Raw genomic sequence first — 13,239 nt, 5'->3', positions numbered from 1 at the left:
CCATATCAAATTACGCATAATCTCTCCCCTTGTTACTACTTTGCCCTTAATCACAACATCAGCATTTTTAAAAATAACTTCCGTGTCTTCATGCAAAGCCCAAATGGCATAAAGGAGCAGAGGGAAATACATGTTTCAACAAGCTTTCCACAAGCAGCCGCAACAAGTAGCTGTTAAACACTCTGGAGTACTCTACATATGCAGCCATTTCTCCACTGCTTTCTGATTTTGCCCCACTGTGCATAATACGTTATGAATAATGAAAAAAAAGTCTCAAGATTTTCACTCTTGTCCTCTGAAATATTTTTAAGTTACTGCAGATGAGACGTAACTCTTCTATTTTGCGAACTTAGACATGGGAATATTGCAAGTATGAAAAACAGTTCCTTTTCTTTCTTTCTTGTCTGAAATGAAGGTACATCTAGCTGTGTTTCATCCTATAAAAGCTGAAAAATAAATAGAATGGTTACAAAAGATTCATAATTGCAGTTAGGTTGCAGTTGGGTATTGAACTGATGATCACAACCCTTGTTCTCAAGCCAAATTGGAAAGGTGAGAGAAGCTTCATCAGGGACTAAGTCCCAGTTCTCCTTAATTCTCAAGTGGAATGACATCCTTCTCATTCCACATATAGGAGAAATGCACATAGCTAACCAGCCAGAGGATCTAGAAATTGATCTTGAGTAATATTGGAGCCCAGAATCAATAAGCTTTATTTTGAAAGGAAAAGTAGAGCGTTAAATGAAGAAGGACAAATACAGAATGAACACACAGCTAGTAAGTTTAAGGATGACCTGTGCCCTGTTTTCCTAAAGGGATGAGAGAACTTTCTCCTAACCATTACATGGGAAATATTTACTATACTGAAATCAGATGACACCTGGATGCTAATAATAGTAAAGTTCATGTATTTTTGCAAGTATTTATCTAAAGATCTATCTTGTGATTCACTCAACACTGAATGTGACTGAATGTCATTCAAGAAAACCACAACAGAGGATATATTAGGTGTCTATTGCTTTGAAGCTGCCCTATTTTAGCTCCGATTGTGTCTGCTACACGTAGTGATAAGTCCTCGACAGGAGCGCAGTTCAGCCCTGCTCTGGCGTGAAAAATGCCGGTCTTCACTGAGAGGGCAGCTGTTTCCACTGTTCCAAACCAGGTTTTGTTCAAAATGACGCCTTGAATGTTAGAGGACAGGGAGGTGGTGAGGAAACCAAGAGAAATCCCATGAAAACTGTTCTCAAAGTTATTTAGGTATCTAACTTACATTTTCAGAATTGACGGTCACTTTTTAGACCAAAGAAACACTGAGTTATTTCAGTACTTGTTAGGTATCTAAATACCTTTGTAGAGGTGAGCCACTGTTATTTTCAGTTACAGTCGTTTCTTTTGTTTTCTTAGAAACAGGTGCAAAATGGCATTTCTTTATTTTCTTTAAGCTTTATTTAGCTTATTTCTTTAGCTTAAATGGGTTTCTAAACTGAGATAAGCCACCGAGATCTCAGAGTTTTGCCTGATCTTCACTAAGCAGGAAGCTGTAGTCTTGTAAAAGTGTTGGCAAACACAGCTGTTTGTTATCACTCCTCAGTAGTATAAAGTCAGCAGAAGGGAAGATGTGACTTGGGCTCCAGCTGCTGTAGTTGAGAGTCTAGTGCAGTGTGATTTTTACATGTACGATGATGTTTATCTGTAGCATATATGCATTGAAATAATGCATGGAAATTTTCAGACCAGTAGGAATTTGTGAGAGCATGATGAGTAAAGGCAATGGAAAAGGAAACTAAAGCATTTCAGCTGTGGTTTTCAGTGTCTTGTGTTAGCAGAAGGTGGGATAAAGAGCAGTGGATGGCAAAGGCAGCAGCATGTTCATATCTGTGAAGTTATGATAGTAGCAGTCTTGTGAAATGCAAGCTAGCCCTACATGTTTTTATGTTTCCTAAATTCATATGGGGGCTATGTTTAAGCCCAAGAAGTATGTATGCAAAATTCATTATTTTAGGCATACTGAAAGAAACATTGAGGCTGCAAGTTTGATTACTCTGCCTTTTGGTGTACACAACTACAAACACCCTGGTTTCTGCAAAAGTCAAGATCTTCCTGTGGTTCCTCATCATCTCTAAAACATTTTTGGGGCTGAGAAGTATGTTCTGCAGAAACAAGCAAGAACAGGTAGGTAAGCAGCATCGTGCTTGCAAAATTCTTGCAGAGTTGTAGAAATGAAGACTGAGATTATTATTTGAGCAATGCTCAGACTCATTCTCCCTGGCTATCTCTGCATGCGACTTGGAGATTTCCAATCCTTCAGTCTATTTAAAGGCAGCAGCTTTTAAAGATCAAGAGAAGGATGCTAATGTATTATGAGTCTACCTTTGACCTGCTCCAGCCAATTCAATCCCATTTAGATTCTCTCCTCCGATCAATTTAGAAGGGAGGGATCAGAGACAGATTATTATAAACCCTGTAACTATTAGCAGGACCATCACAGGAAAGGGATTATGTAAAAATGACTTTACATAATGATTACAGATAACACTACATAGTATACCAGTGAATGTAATTATATTTGGCAATAGCAACAGTAATGCAGCCATTATGTCTGAGATGAGTTTCCTAGAATTTTGTGAGAGCCTGTGCTTTAAAATTATTTTACTGTTAAAGGATAAGCATGTAAAAACCTGCTGAACTTCCAGGAACAGTAATTTCTCACTAGCAGTCAGCATTGTTTCCTGATTTGTACAGTCTCTAAACAACTAAGAATAAATATGAAAACTATAGATCTTTTGCTAAAATAATCTTTTTTCTTAATTTCAGTCCTTCAGAAGCAAGGAAGCAGAACCTGTGTTATCAATTATTACACCAGTATTACCTGCATTCCTATCTAAGTGTTCATTCCACACTCAGTCCTCTGATTTTTTTTTTTAGGGCATTATCAAGCACCAGTGAAATCTAATCCTTAAAAACAAAACCCAAGTTTTCCACATAGGCCCTACAATGTGTTACATTTTGTAAAGAATCTAAGCTACCATTCAGAGAAAAATTGGAATTTTGAGAGTTTGGCTTTTAAAAGGGTTCATAGATAGTTTTTCGACTGTCCTTTCATGCCAACACAGCTACAAATTTTCCCTGTACTTCCTCGTTTCAAACCATTATTCTTCTGCCTGGTCCTTGCAGGTAGAATATCTTCTTAATTTTTCTTTCTTTTCTGAGGAGCTCTGTGGGTTTAAGCAATAGGACTCACCAAAGCAGACTCAGGCCCACCCTGCCTGCATACTAGAGATGGGAATTTGATTTAGCCTCACAGTTCTAATTTAAAAGGAAAAAAAAAAAGGCAAAAAGAAACTCCTTTCTTTAGAAAACGGGTGAGTAAGAATAATACTGTGAGGCCGCCTTTATATCTCACAGATCGGTACAAAAAAAAAAAAAAAGACACAAGACCTTTGTTGTTCTTTGTGTTGGAGTTTGCCTTTAATTTGTAGCATTAGATCTCAAAGCTGATGCACGCTAGAGCCCCAGGAACAGCAGCTGAATGGTTGCAAGGGCTGAAATTCACATTTAGGAACACAAATCTCTCTTACAGGAGCTTGCCATACGCGCTCCCCACAGCTGAAGGCGTATTTTTACGTTTTGTGTGCTGGCTTGTTCCATAGCTGACATATTGGGGACAGCTCAGAGTAGCAAAGTGACAGAGATATAGATGACTGGACTCCTGTGGGTCGCACAGGGATATACCTCCCTTTAAAGAACTGTAAATGCTTCTAATCATTGCCCAACTGCATTAAGTCCAGTCTGCATTTGATACAGATTTGAAAAATGAAATTATTTTGGGGGCCTTAGGGATCAAAGCAAGCAATCTTCAAACATCAGAAAACCTATGAGATTCACTTTGCAGTAATGTGATAGATGGCTTGACTAGACATGCCGTTTCCTATTTTCTACTTTCATTTTTCAGACCAGATTGCACTAAACCACAAAACCATCGTGTGTCCTATGATCGATGTCATTGACCACAATCACTTTGGCTACGAGGCACAGGCGGGGGATGCCATGCGAGGAGCTTTTGACTGGGAAATGTACTACAAAAGGATACCGATTCCTCCAGAGCTCCAGAGAGCTGATCCCAGCGACCCCTTTGAGTAAGTAGAGATAAAGGGGAGAGTGGGAACATGAAGCAGAACAAGCAAAGGAGGTAACTGTAGCAGAAGAATCCAAGCCCAGAAATGTCCATGTAGGCCACTTCATACTAATGAAAGGTAGTAGAAGCAAACAGCTTCTATACAGGTTTAGAAAACCTGAAAACTAGGAAGAACATCAGGGCAACGAGTTGCAGAATTCACAAGCTGTGCCTGGAAACACGAACCTTCACCATCTTTTCTGGCCCAGTGGTTGTACATAAAAGAAACAGGCACATACTTGTAGTTAAGAGAAAGTATTGGCATTGAACAAGGAGTGAATGTGACTACAGTTATTCTGTTTATTCCACAGAGCACTTCCTGAACAGACTTTAGTTTAATAATTTCTTTGCTGGAGATTGATGCAATACATGCATTAATAGCTGAGTCCACATTCTGCCAGCAGATGCTTTGTTTCTTATGACTGGTGATATTGCTACTGTATAAGCACTGCTGTAGCTTAAACACAGGGCTGTAAAACCTGAACAGTGTCAAGCTGATTTGTAAATAATTTTTTATAAGCCAGCCTCCAATCACAGTATTATATAGATCAGCTCATTCACAGGAGTGATCTTCCATGTTTCACAAAAGTAGATCCTATTTTCTTTTCTTTTAATTATTCTCACGTAAGGATCAGCTAGGATTAATCCACATCAGCAGAGAGAGGTCAGACAGACAGGCATGGTTCAGTGTGGCAAAGTCTCTCATGCAGCATGCATGCCAGCAGGGCTGGCAGCAGGACTGGCTCTGATGCTGTCAGTAGTCCTGGCTGAAACTCCACGCTGCAGGTTTTGGCAGTTTAAAAAGTCATCATTTTCCCCTTGCCAGAACAAAACCTGGAAACAATAGCAACAGAAAACCTGTGTCTCTGGCCCAGACTCTGCACTATTTTGAAGTAATGGATCTGATTCCTGCAGAAATTGACCCTTATATCCAGGTATAAGAAGAAGTAGATATAGGGAGAAGTAGGTAATTGCAGCATTCAGTGGGCTTATTTTCATTACTCTGCTTGTTCCTTTTTACTTATCTCCATCTAGGCCCATCAGTCTTCATCTTGTATTGGTGTAAGTGCTGATGAAGTACTTTCTATCATCTGCCAATGTGACCACTCCACAACATAGATGCAGCTAGTGCAATCACATAACACTTCAGAGTTGCTAGAGCCTCCATTGCTCTTCCACAAGTCTTCCTGGTCCTCTGAGTAGTTGTAATTTCTTGCCACTTGCTGAAAGTCACCTAGCACATTGTATAACTTGGTTCAGCGTTCAAAGTCTGTGTATAAGTAAAACTTCTATATTGCCAGTGTAGCTGTGGGGTTGCTTATCAGCCGTATTGCACATTTGCAGTTTGTAGTATACATCTCTCCAAGACAAGAGAGGCCTGAAGAGGAGGCACTTGTAGGAAACTTTCCAGAACAGATGAGGCTTTGTGCAGTACAAAACAGAAGTGGTGGTTTTGCATGAACTGTTGTTACGATCAACATGGCAGGAGTTGATACCCACCTTGCCCTGCCTACATTCATAAGACACAGATAAATGGATTCGCAAGGAACAACATATAGGACAATGCAACCTATAAATCTGTTGCAATCTGAGTAGTCATCTCCGCAGAAAGGTGGAAAGGCTTCCTGGTTCTTATGCAAATCAGTGAGAGTCTTCCTTTGTTTTCCCCATTAGAGGATACCCCTCAGAGCGATGCAGGTGGAAAAGCAGCATTGCATATGGAACCACCATGTCTGTCCCCACACATGGCAGCAGGATTGAAGGGTGGCTGAGCTAGGACAATATCTTTGCTTAAAAGTACCCGCTACCTAGAATGGCAAGAGTATAGAAGTGTTTTGAATAATCAGTATGAATTTTGTTTAGGAGAGGGATTCTTTTCTAATTCAGAGTCAGTACTGCTTTTCTCCTAGGCCTTCTCCGTTGACACCTCAAGCTTTTAATACCTTGCTTACAACAAGTATGGTAAACATCACAAACCATTTTAGTTATCAGTAACTTCATTGACCAAGCAGCTTCTATAGAATTAGAGAGACAGAACAGTTTTCCTTCAGGTACATATACACTAAAACTAGAAATGGCTTCAGCCAGCACCATAATTATTATGTAACTATTTTGTAAGCGATAGGGATTTTTTTTATCTAGGTTAAATATTTTACTATTTGTATCCTAATAGCTTTGTTTCTTGCCAGCAGCATCAGATTTGAGGTGATCCTTAATGAACTGGAAAATTGCCAGCAATTTTAGTAAAACACCAGCAAATAATGGGTACGTGGTCCAAAAACTGCGCTGATGAGTTTTTTCCCCTGACTTAAAATGCCAGCTCAGTATGTACGTTAAGCAGAAAAGGTTGCATCAGCCTAAGTAATAATGTACATAAAACTAGATCAAACTACAGAAGACCTAAGAGCAGTCATGGTATTATCTGAATGATACGTTTGCTTTCCATCTGCACATGATCAAAATACTGCTGCAGCAGACACCAGCAGAGTGTATGCTGTTGATACAACAAACTGAAGTGTTGTCAGGTAGGCTTTTGATGTGACAGTAGCATGGAGCTTACTGAGCTAGTCTTTCTGGAATCAATTTTGCCCTGCTTTTTTTTTAAAAAAAAAAATACTCCACTGTGGTTGGTGTTTGACAGGTACTCTCCTGTTAGATGCCGTCTATCTGGACATAGTCTTTTAGTTCAAAATCCCTCTTGTGATGAATCTAGACATTCTCAGCCATTTGTGGTGTGAGCATGGGCATGATTTATTGTTCATACACCTGCAGTGCCACTCCGACAGCATCTCCATCTTTTGCTGTGACAGAACTTGAAGTTTCATTCCAGATCTCAGCTTTTGCTGATACACACCCACACCCATTCTCAGGCCCTCTGCAGTTGTTCGCAACAAGTAGCTTTACAGCAAGATTTGGCTTGATGTTTATGACTTTACGACTGTGTAACACACTCAGAAGCTTCCAGTCTGCCTAGTGTCAAATTCAGGTACAGATGATGTGCTAGCACCAACCTATGAGTCACATAAAAAAATGTATAACTGCATTTGGATCAGTCTACATTAATCTACAAAATTTATCATTTTGGTTCACATGTAGTTTGTCACTGGCCACCCCAAATTTCCCGTAGCTTTCACCAAACCAAACTGTAGCCATATAAAGTGTATTTTCAATCAAAGCTTCTACGTGAATTGTTAGATATTGCTTTATGCTCATTGTAGTGTTTAGGAAAGTTTAACAACTATTCCATAAATGGATCTCATGTAGCCTTTAGGATTAGCTATTTTTCTGAAAGATCTATGTTGCTGTTTTTCAAGATACATTGAATCCTTAGAGGCATGGAAATTGGACTTCACCCCTAATAATGTTGCCTTACCATCCAGAAACTAAATCTGTGAAGTCCTTGTTGGTTTCCCTTTTGCATGTGCCATAGAAGCAACAAAGGCTTTATATTGCGTTCAGCTGATCTGTCATATGTGCAGCTCATCACAGTCTGCTGTAGTGATTTTTCTCTTGCAGTTCATGTACAACTACCCCAATATATTCTGAAGGGGGCTTCGTCCTATTTTCTTCTGATGCATCCTACTTCAGTAGGGAGGGGGGTTAGACTAGATGATCTCTAGAGGTCCCTTCCAGCCCCTACCGTTCTGTGATTCTATGATTCAGGCTTGTGTAAATGACACAAAGCAAATTGGTGTTCTGATGTGTTGTGGGAAATTGTCAGACAATCGTGAAATCATCATCATGTCGTGATGACGCCCACTATCTTGATCCCAGAGTCAATGATCATTCAGCAGAATTTGAGATGACTTGGGAAATTTTCTTCTAATCTATAAGCAAGGAGGACCAGAGATGTTTACGTCCTTTGTGGCAATGGTCTCCTTGTCTTATTATCTCTCGCTGGTTTGTTTTTCTGTTGTAGCATAGGTTTGGGAGCCCTTATGGGACGTAAGAGCATGGTCTTGTGGCCGTTTCATTCTGTGGTGCAAGCACTATAGTCTCTGGAGGAGTTTGCCTAACCCAAGCGATTGCCGCTTAAACTAATAGGGTAACCTTGTTACTATAATGGACTGTGATATACAACATGTCAGTTTATATGATTTAATAGCCTGTTTGGGCTAAAAGCTCTGTGGAAGTTTAAAGCAGTTTGATATGCTCAAGCCTGCTGGGGATGACTGCTCTTTATTTCCTGGCAGCACTTAAGTTACATCAATTCATGTTATCACATGCCCGATCTGAAAACAGGCATCAGTGTCCATTCATGCCAGCAGCAACATATTTTTAACCAGACAAGAAAACATCAACAATTCAACTCAAAAAACTATTTGGAAAAACCACAAACTAATCAAGAGGATTAATGCAGCACAGATCAGTTAGGGTAAGAAAAGGCTGCAGAGCTCCTCAGAGCAGTTTTATGGTAGGGTAGCTTTATGATACAAGAGGGAGGGAAAGGTGTGGGTGAGACCTAACAGCATTGCTATTGAATTGCAAGTCAAGATGGAAATCCAAACCCAGGAGAGAAGTGTGGTGCCACTTACTGGTTGCCAAGACTTCTAGCACCTAGCTGGGAAAGTTAGTAGTTTTTTGGTATATGATCACTGCTTACTCTCCAAGAGTTCCGTGTTTGCCTTCTGATGTGGAGCTGTCATCTCCAGACCTCCCTGAAGGGAGACAAAGCTGGAAAATCATGTAATTCTAGCAAAGGAGCAGAACAATAGTTTAGCAAATACTGGGCTAGCCAAGGAAGTAGACCCAACTTTGTAACCTCAGACAAGCCATTTTAGTTCCTGTACTCAGTTTCCTATTTATAAAATAAGAATACAATCACTCCACCGTTGCAAGGCTACTTTGGACATGAGTCTGGCGAAGGCTAATGGTTTATAGATGTACTTTTTGGTAAAATTTTGGACATGCTCAAGGGATGGAATTAGGTACATTTTTCTCTTCCCTTGCATCACAGACTCTCAACCTTGGATGTAATGTGATCTTAATGTAGCCAGTTGTGTGTTAGCTTGGGAAGATTGCTTGACACTTTCTGTTGAATTGTGTTTCTAAAATCATATCATTATTATGCAAGCAGTTGTCAGCATGCACTTTTATTTGAATTTGACATACTCTCAGAATTACTCTCTTTTTCTGCACCTCCTTACTTTTAGTATTTATATATGCTTTCTACAACATGTAGGTGCAAAGAAAGTCTTTGCTAAGACTGCATTTCAAATCTGACAAGTACTTTTACAATTTTATGATCATTTCCTGGAGTTTAGAAAGTGCTTTGGACAATGATTTCTGTTCTGTAGCTCCCAGTGCTTTATAGTCTGTGTCTCTTATGGATGATTTCTGTCTATAAACATATTCGTAAAACCTCTCACAACCAGAAACAATCATCTATTTTCTTTAAAGCCTGAGTATAATCTACTGTTTTGAACTGTGCTACAGGAATGTTCAATGTAAAGGCATTATTCTACAGAGAAGCAATCTCCAACCAGTGTAAGTTTGTGTAATTTAAGGTCTTGATTTATTGTTTTGACAAGCTATGGTCTGTAGAAGACTAATAGTGAAGATAACAATAGTGGAGATAACAATAGCTTTTACAAACTGCCATCCACCCATGGCCCCATGAAAATCTCAGATTTTTTTCAATGAAAAATGCTGACACTAACACACTGTTTCAGTAAAGATATGCATATTCAATCACTTTCTCCTGCCTTTGGTGGGATTTCAGTGTAGAGGTTCTGTACAACCTGTACAGTTTCTCTGAAGGCCAGCTGAGAAGAGATAACTCTATAAAGAGTGTAGCCTATCAGAATAAAAAAAAAAAAAAAAAAAAAAAAATTTAAAAATCAAGGATAAAAGCTGCTGCTGGTATAATTTGTGTAACCTCGCAAGAGTCACTCAATAAATTAGTTGAGTCCTACATACTAGATGAATTGGGTAGATTCGGGTTTGATACCCAACTTTTCACTTGAATGTTGCTAGTGGCTCATGCCTCCCAAGACAAAAGGGAGGATTTTGTTCATAATGCCTTGATGCTGCAGTGCCAAAGTAGCTATGTTTTTCTGCTTCTGTGGAAAGTTGTATTTCCAGTTTTCTTTCATAGTTGGAGCTTCATGGTTAGCATAAAAATGTAAACATCTTGAATGTAACGTTTCTAGAGCTGTTAGCCTCCTACTTCACACAAGTATTAACTTTAGAGTTTGACAGTCTATATGCCCATATGCTGGGGCAGATTCACAGAGTGGGTCACCAAAACTACCAGTAATTAGAAAACTAAGTAGTGTCTGGACATAAGTTTAATATTTCTTTACATAAAAAAGACTGGGGTAGTGGCCAAGAAGGAGAGAGATATGTTGCTCAATGCATACAGGTGAGCTATTTAATGTTATCAACATGCTATTGGTACAGATGACTTGGCTTTCAAAATCATGAACATGAAAATCATGAAAAGTCAACTATTTTCCATGAAGAAAAAGAAATCACCCTTTTCAAATAATTATTTCTATTTTTAATTCTATATTTTCAAGCCATTTTCTTTAGAACTTTCATGCAGAATTTGGTGACACCTATTGGTACTAAGAAACAGAAAACCAACATCCTTCTCTTATATTTTATACCAGCATAAAGTTGGGAGTGACCTCTGCATCCCCTTCCTATTTCTGTTTGTTTGTTGTGGTTGGTTTTTTAAAGAATGATCTATTGCATCTAAAGCCTCAATCTAGTGCTACATTGCTTCCAACAGAAGAGAGAACAAAGACTAAACCAGCTAATTTTGTCAGACCCCTCTGTGCCAAACTGCTCCTATATATGGACATTGATGCAAGTTCCATACATGCTCCTTGTCTCAAGTTTACTAATACTCTGTACCATCTGTCCAGTGTGAGCAGTTGGGGTTGGGGGGATGTGCGTGTCATTTCCGCCTTACTTTGGACGGGCTGCCAGATACTCCACAATATCACAATGCTTTTCTTCCTTTCCCCTCCAATGCCCATAGTTCTTTTTTCAGAGGCAGCGATCAACTACGCAGGGCATAGAAGCATCTTCACCTGCTGTTATATACCTTCTGAGTTTTTGTCTACATGGAATAATTCTGACTGTCTGGCTGTCTTGACGTAGGACTCCCTTAGCCCTGAGGTGAAGAGATTTTTCTGGCTTCCACTCTGAAGAAATTAAGCTGCCAATGCAGTGTGTGCTGGAAGCATGAAAAGAAGGGGCTGGGAAGAAATTTATATGTAGCCAGTGTTTTGGTACTATTCTTACTATATCTAATCAGAAACTTTCTTGCCACAGCTTTAACCCCTTTATATATTGTCATGTACAGTATACACTTGGAGAAGACCTTTCAAGTACTTGAGGACTCATGTTAGATCAGTTCATTGTTCATTTTCAAATAAATTATCTTACTTTTGTCAGTCTCTCCTAATAAGTCAGGTTTTCTAGATCTCTGATTATTATCTTTGCTCTCCTCTGGACTTTTTCCATACTGTGAGCAGATACTGCACCAGCCAAAGCCTTATCATTGCCTAGTAAAAGAGAAGGGTGACTTTGCCTGTCTCAGAAGCTATGTTGCTGTTTATATTTCCTTGATGCTGTTGATTTATGCCAGGCTTGTGCTGCAGTGTAACCTTCACATCATTTTCTGCGGAACTGGTATCTAGCCAAGCGTTCATCATCCTCATCTTATAATTCAGATTTTACATGTTTGAAGGTGAGGCATTAGTCTTGATTTTTGAAGTGCCATGTCCAAAAAGGTGATCTGTCTTCATTATCCCTAAATCAGTGTGATACTTTGTAGCTCAACATATCTTTTTTTTTGCCTTTGTTTACTTCACTTTTCCAATTTGCTAAGATTTTTTAATTCTGGTTTACCCTCCAATTTTTACAGCCTATTGCAATGTTACTTGAGCTCTATTTGAGGTTCATGCAAGTGGCAAACTCTATTCTAAATCTTGATTGTAAGAATGTCTATTTGGTCCATGCCAGAAATCAAGATATGCGAAGTCTCTGGCTTTCCAACAGTACATCCAGTGGTTCCTCCATTTTCTCAGCCAAAAATGCAGCATGTACCACTTCTGTGGCCCTGGAAAATTTGTCAGATTTGTAAGCCTTTTTTGCTGCCAAGCAAACCTTTATAAAATGGTACAGAAGGCTTCCTCCACATGCTCTAGATGGCATCAGATTTACAGCACAATGGCAGCTGGCTCTTCAGGTCACTTTCCAGACCTGAGACCAAGATCTAGGACCTCATGGGCACATGTTCCAAACTGATACAGTTGTGCACAAAGCCCTGTTTAAAGCTCCATGGAGTACGGTTGCTGAATTGCACCATGCAGGTTTTTAATGCAACACTGAATTGAATCAGATGCAGGACAATGTTTGCAGATACTGTCTCAAGGTAATTTCCATTTTGATGTTGGGTTATAGGTGATTGCTTTTTAGTAATGGCTATCAGCAGGTTTTGCATCTTTCTGACAGTCATTAAGTCTCTTGATGTTTCTGTAGCTGTTGACCCTGGCAGTTATCTGTGAATCAGGTCTTTTATCTGAGACTTGAGTGCGGAAAAGAGAGTTTAAAATATTAGGAGAGTTCAGTATAGGTATTGACATGATGATCACCTTAGAAATAAGACATGCAGGACATTCTTAATTATCCCCAGACACACTAACATCTATTTTCTTTTCATGTAACCAAAATATTGTTATTTTAGCTGGAAAACAAGTTTTGTCAAGAGGCAAAGGCAAATGCCTCCAGCAACCTGTGAGTTTATTTATAAAATGCTATGCGTATCTTTTGAGAGACCAGGAGCAAATGAGGCTCAAAACAGTTGATGTTTGTTGTTTCACAAACTGCGAAGATAGTGCCCTTTATTAGGGAACAAGATTCATGTATCAGCTTTGCTCATTTCTAAAAATACTTATTTCTTTTGTGGGAAAACACCATATAACTATCTCTTCAAGTGAATTATTTGGAAAATCAACCTCTCTGATGTTTTCTGTTGTTAAGCTGGTGTGTCAGTGTTACTTTCAGTGCTGGAGAGGTGCTGTGGGCATTAAACTACACAAGTCCATTTG

At 39.2% G+C, this 13,239-nt stretch overlaps 1 protein-coding gene across 1 annotated transcript in view; it reads left to right on the top strand.

The window, feature by feature from the left end:
* GALNTL6 (polypeptide N-acetylgalactosaminyltransferase like 6) overlaps positions 1-13,239 on the top strand; it is a 477,188-nt gene that overhangs the window by 390,902 nt on the left and 73,047 nt on the right. Inside the window, exon 6 of the mRNA XM_086464318.1 lies at positions 3,953-4,136. Within this exon, the coding sequence (XP_086320444.1) occupies positions 3,953-4,136 (184 nt within the window). The remainder of the gene's footprint in view (positions 1-3,952; positions 4,137-13,239) is intronic.

This window comes from Leptosomus discolor, chromosome 4 (genome assembly GCF_034619465.1).
Source record: "Leptosomus discolor isolate bLepDis1 chromosome 4, bLepDis1.hap2, whole genome shotgun sequence".
Lineage (NCBI taxonomy): Eukaryota > Metazoa > Chordata > Aves > Leptosomiformes > Leptosomidae > Leptosomus > Leptosomus discolor.
The sequence above is the reverse complement of the archived record's forward strand: the minus strand, read 5'-3'. Positions and strand labels throughout refer to the sequence as shown.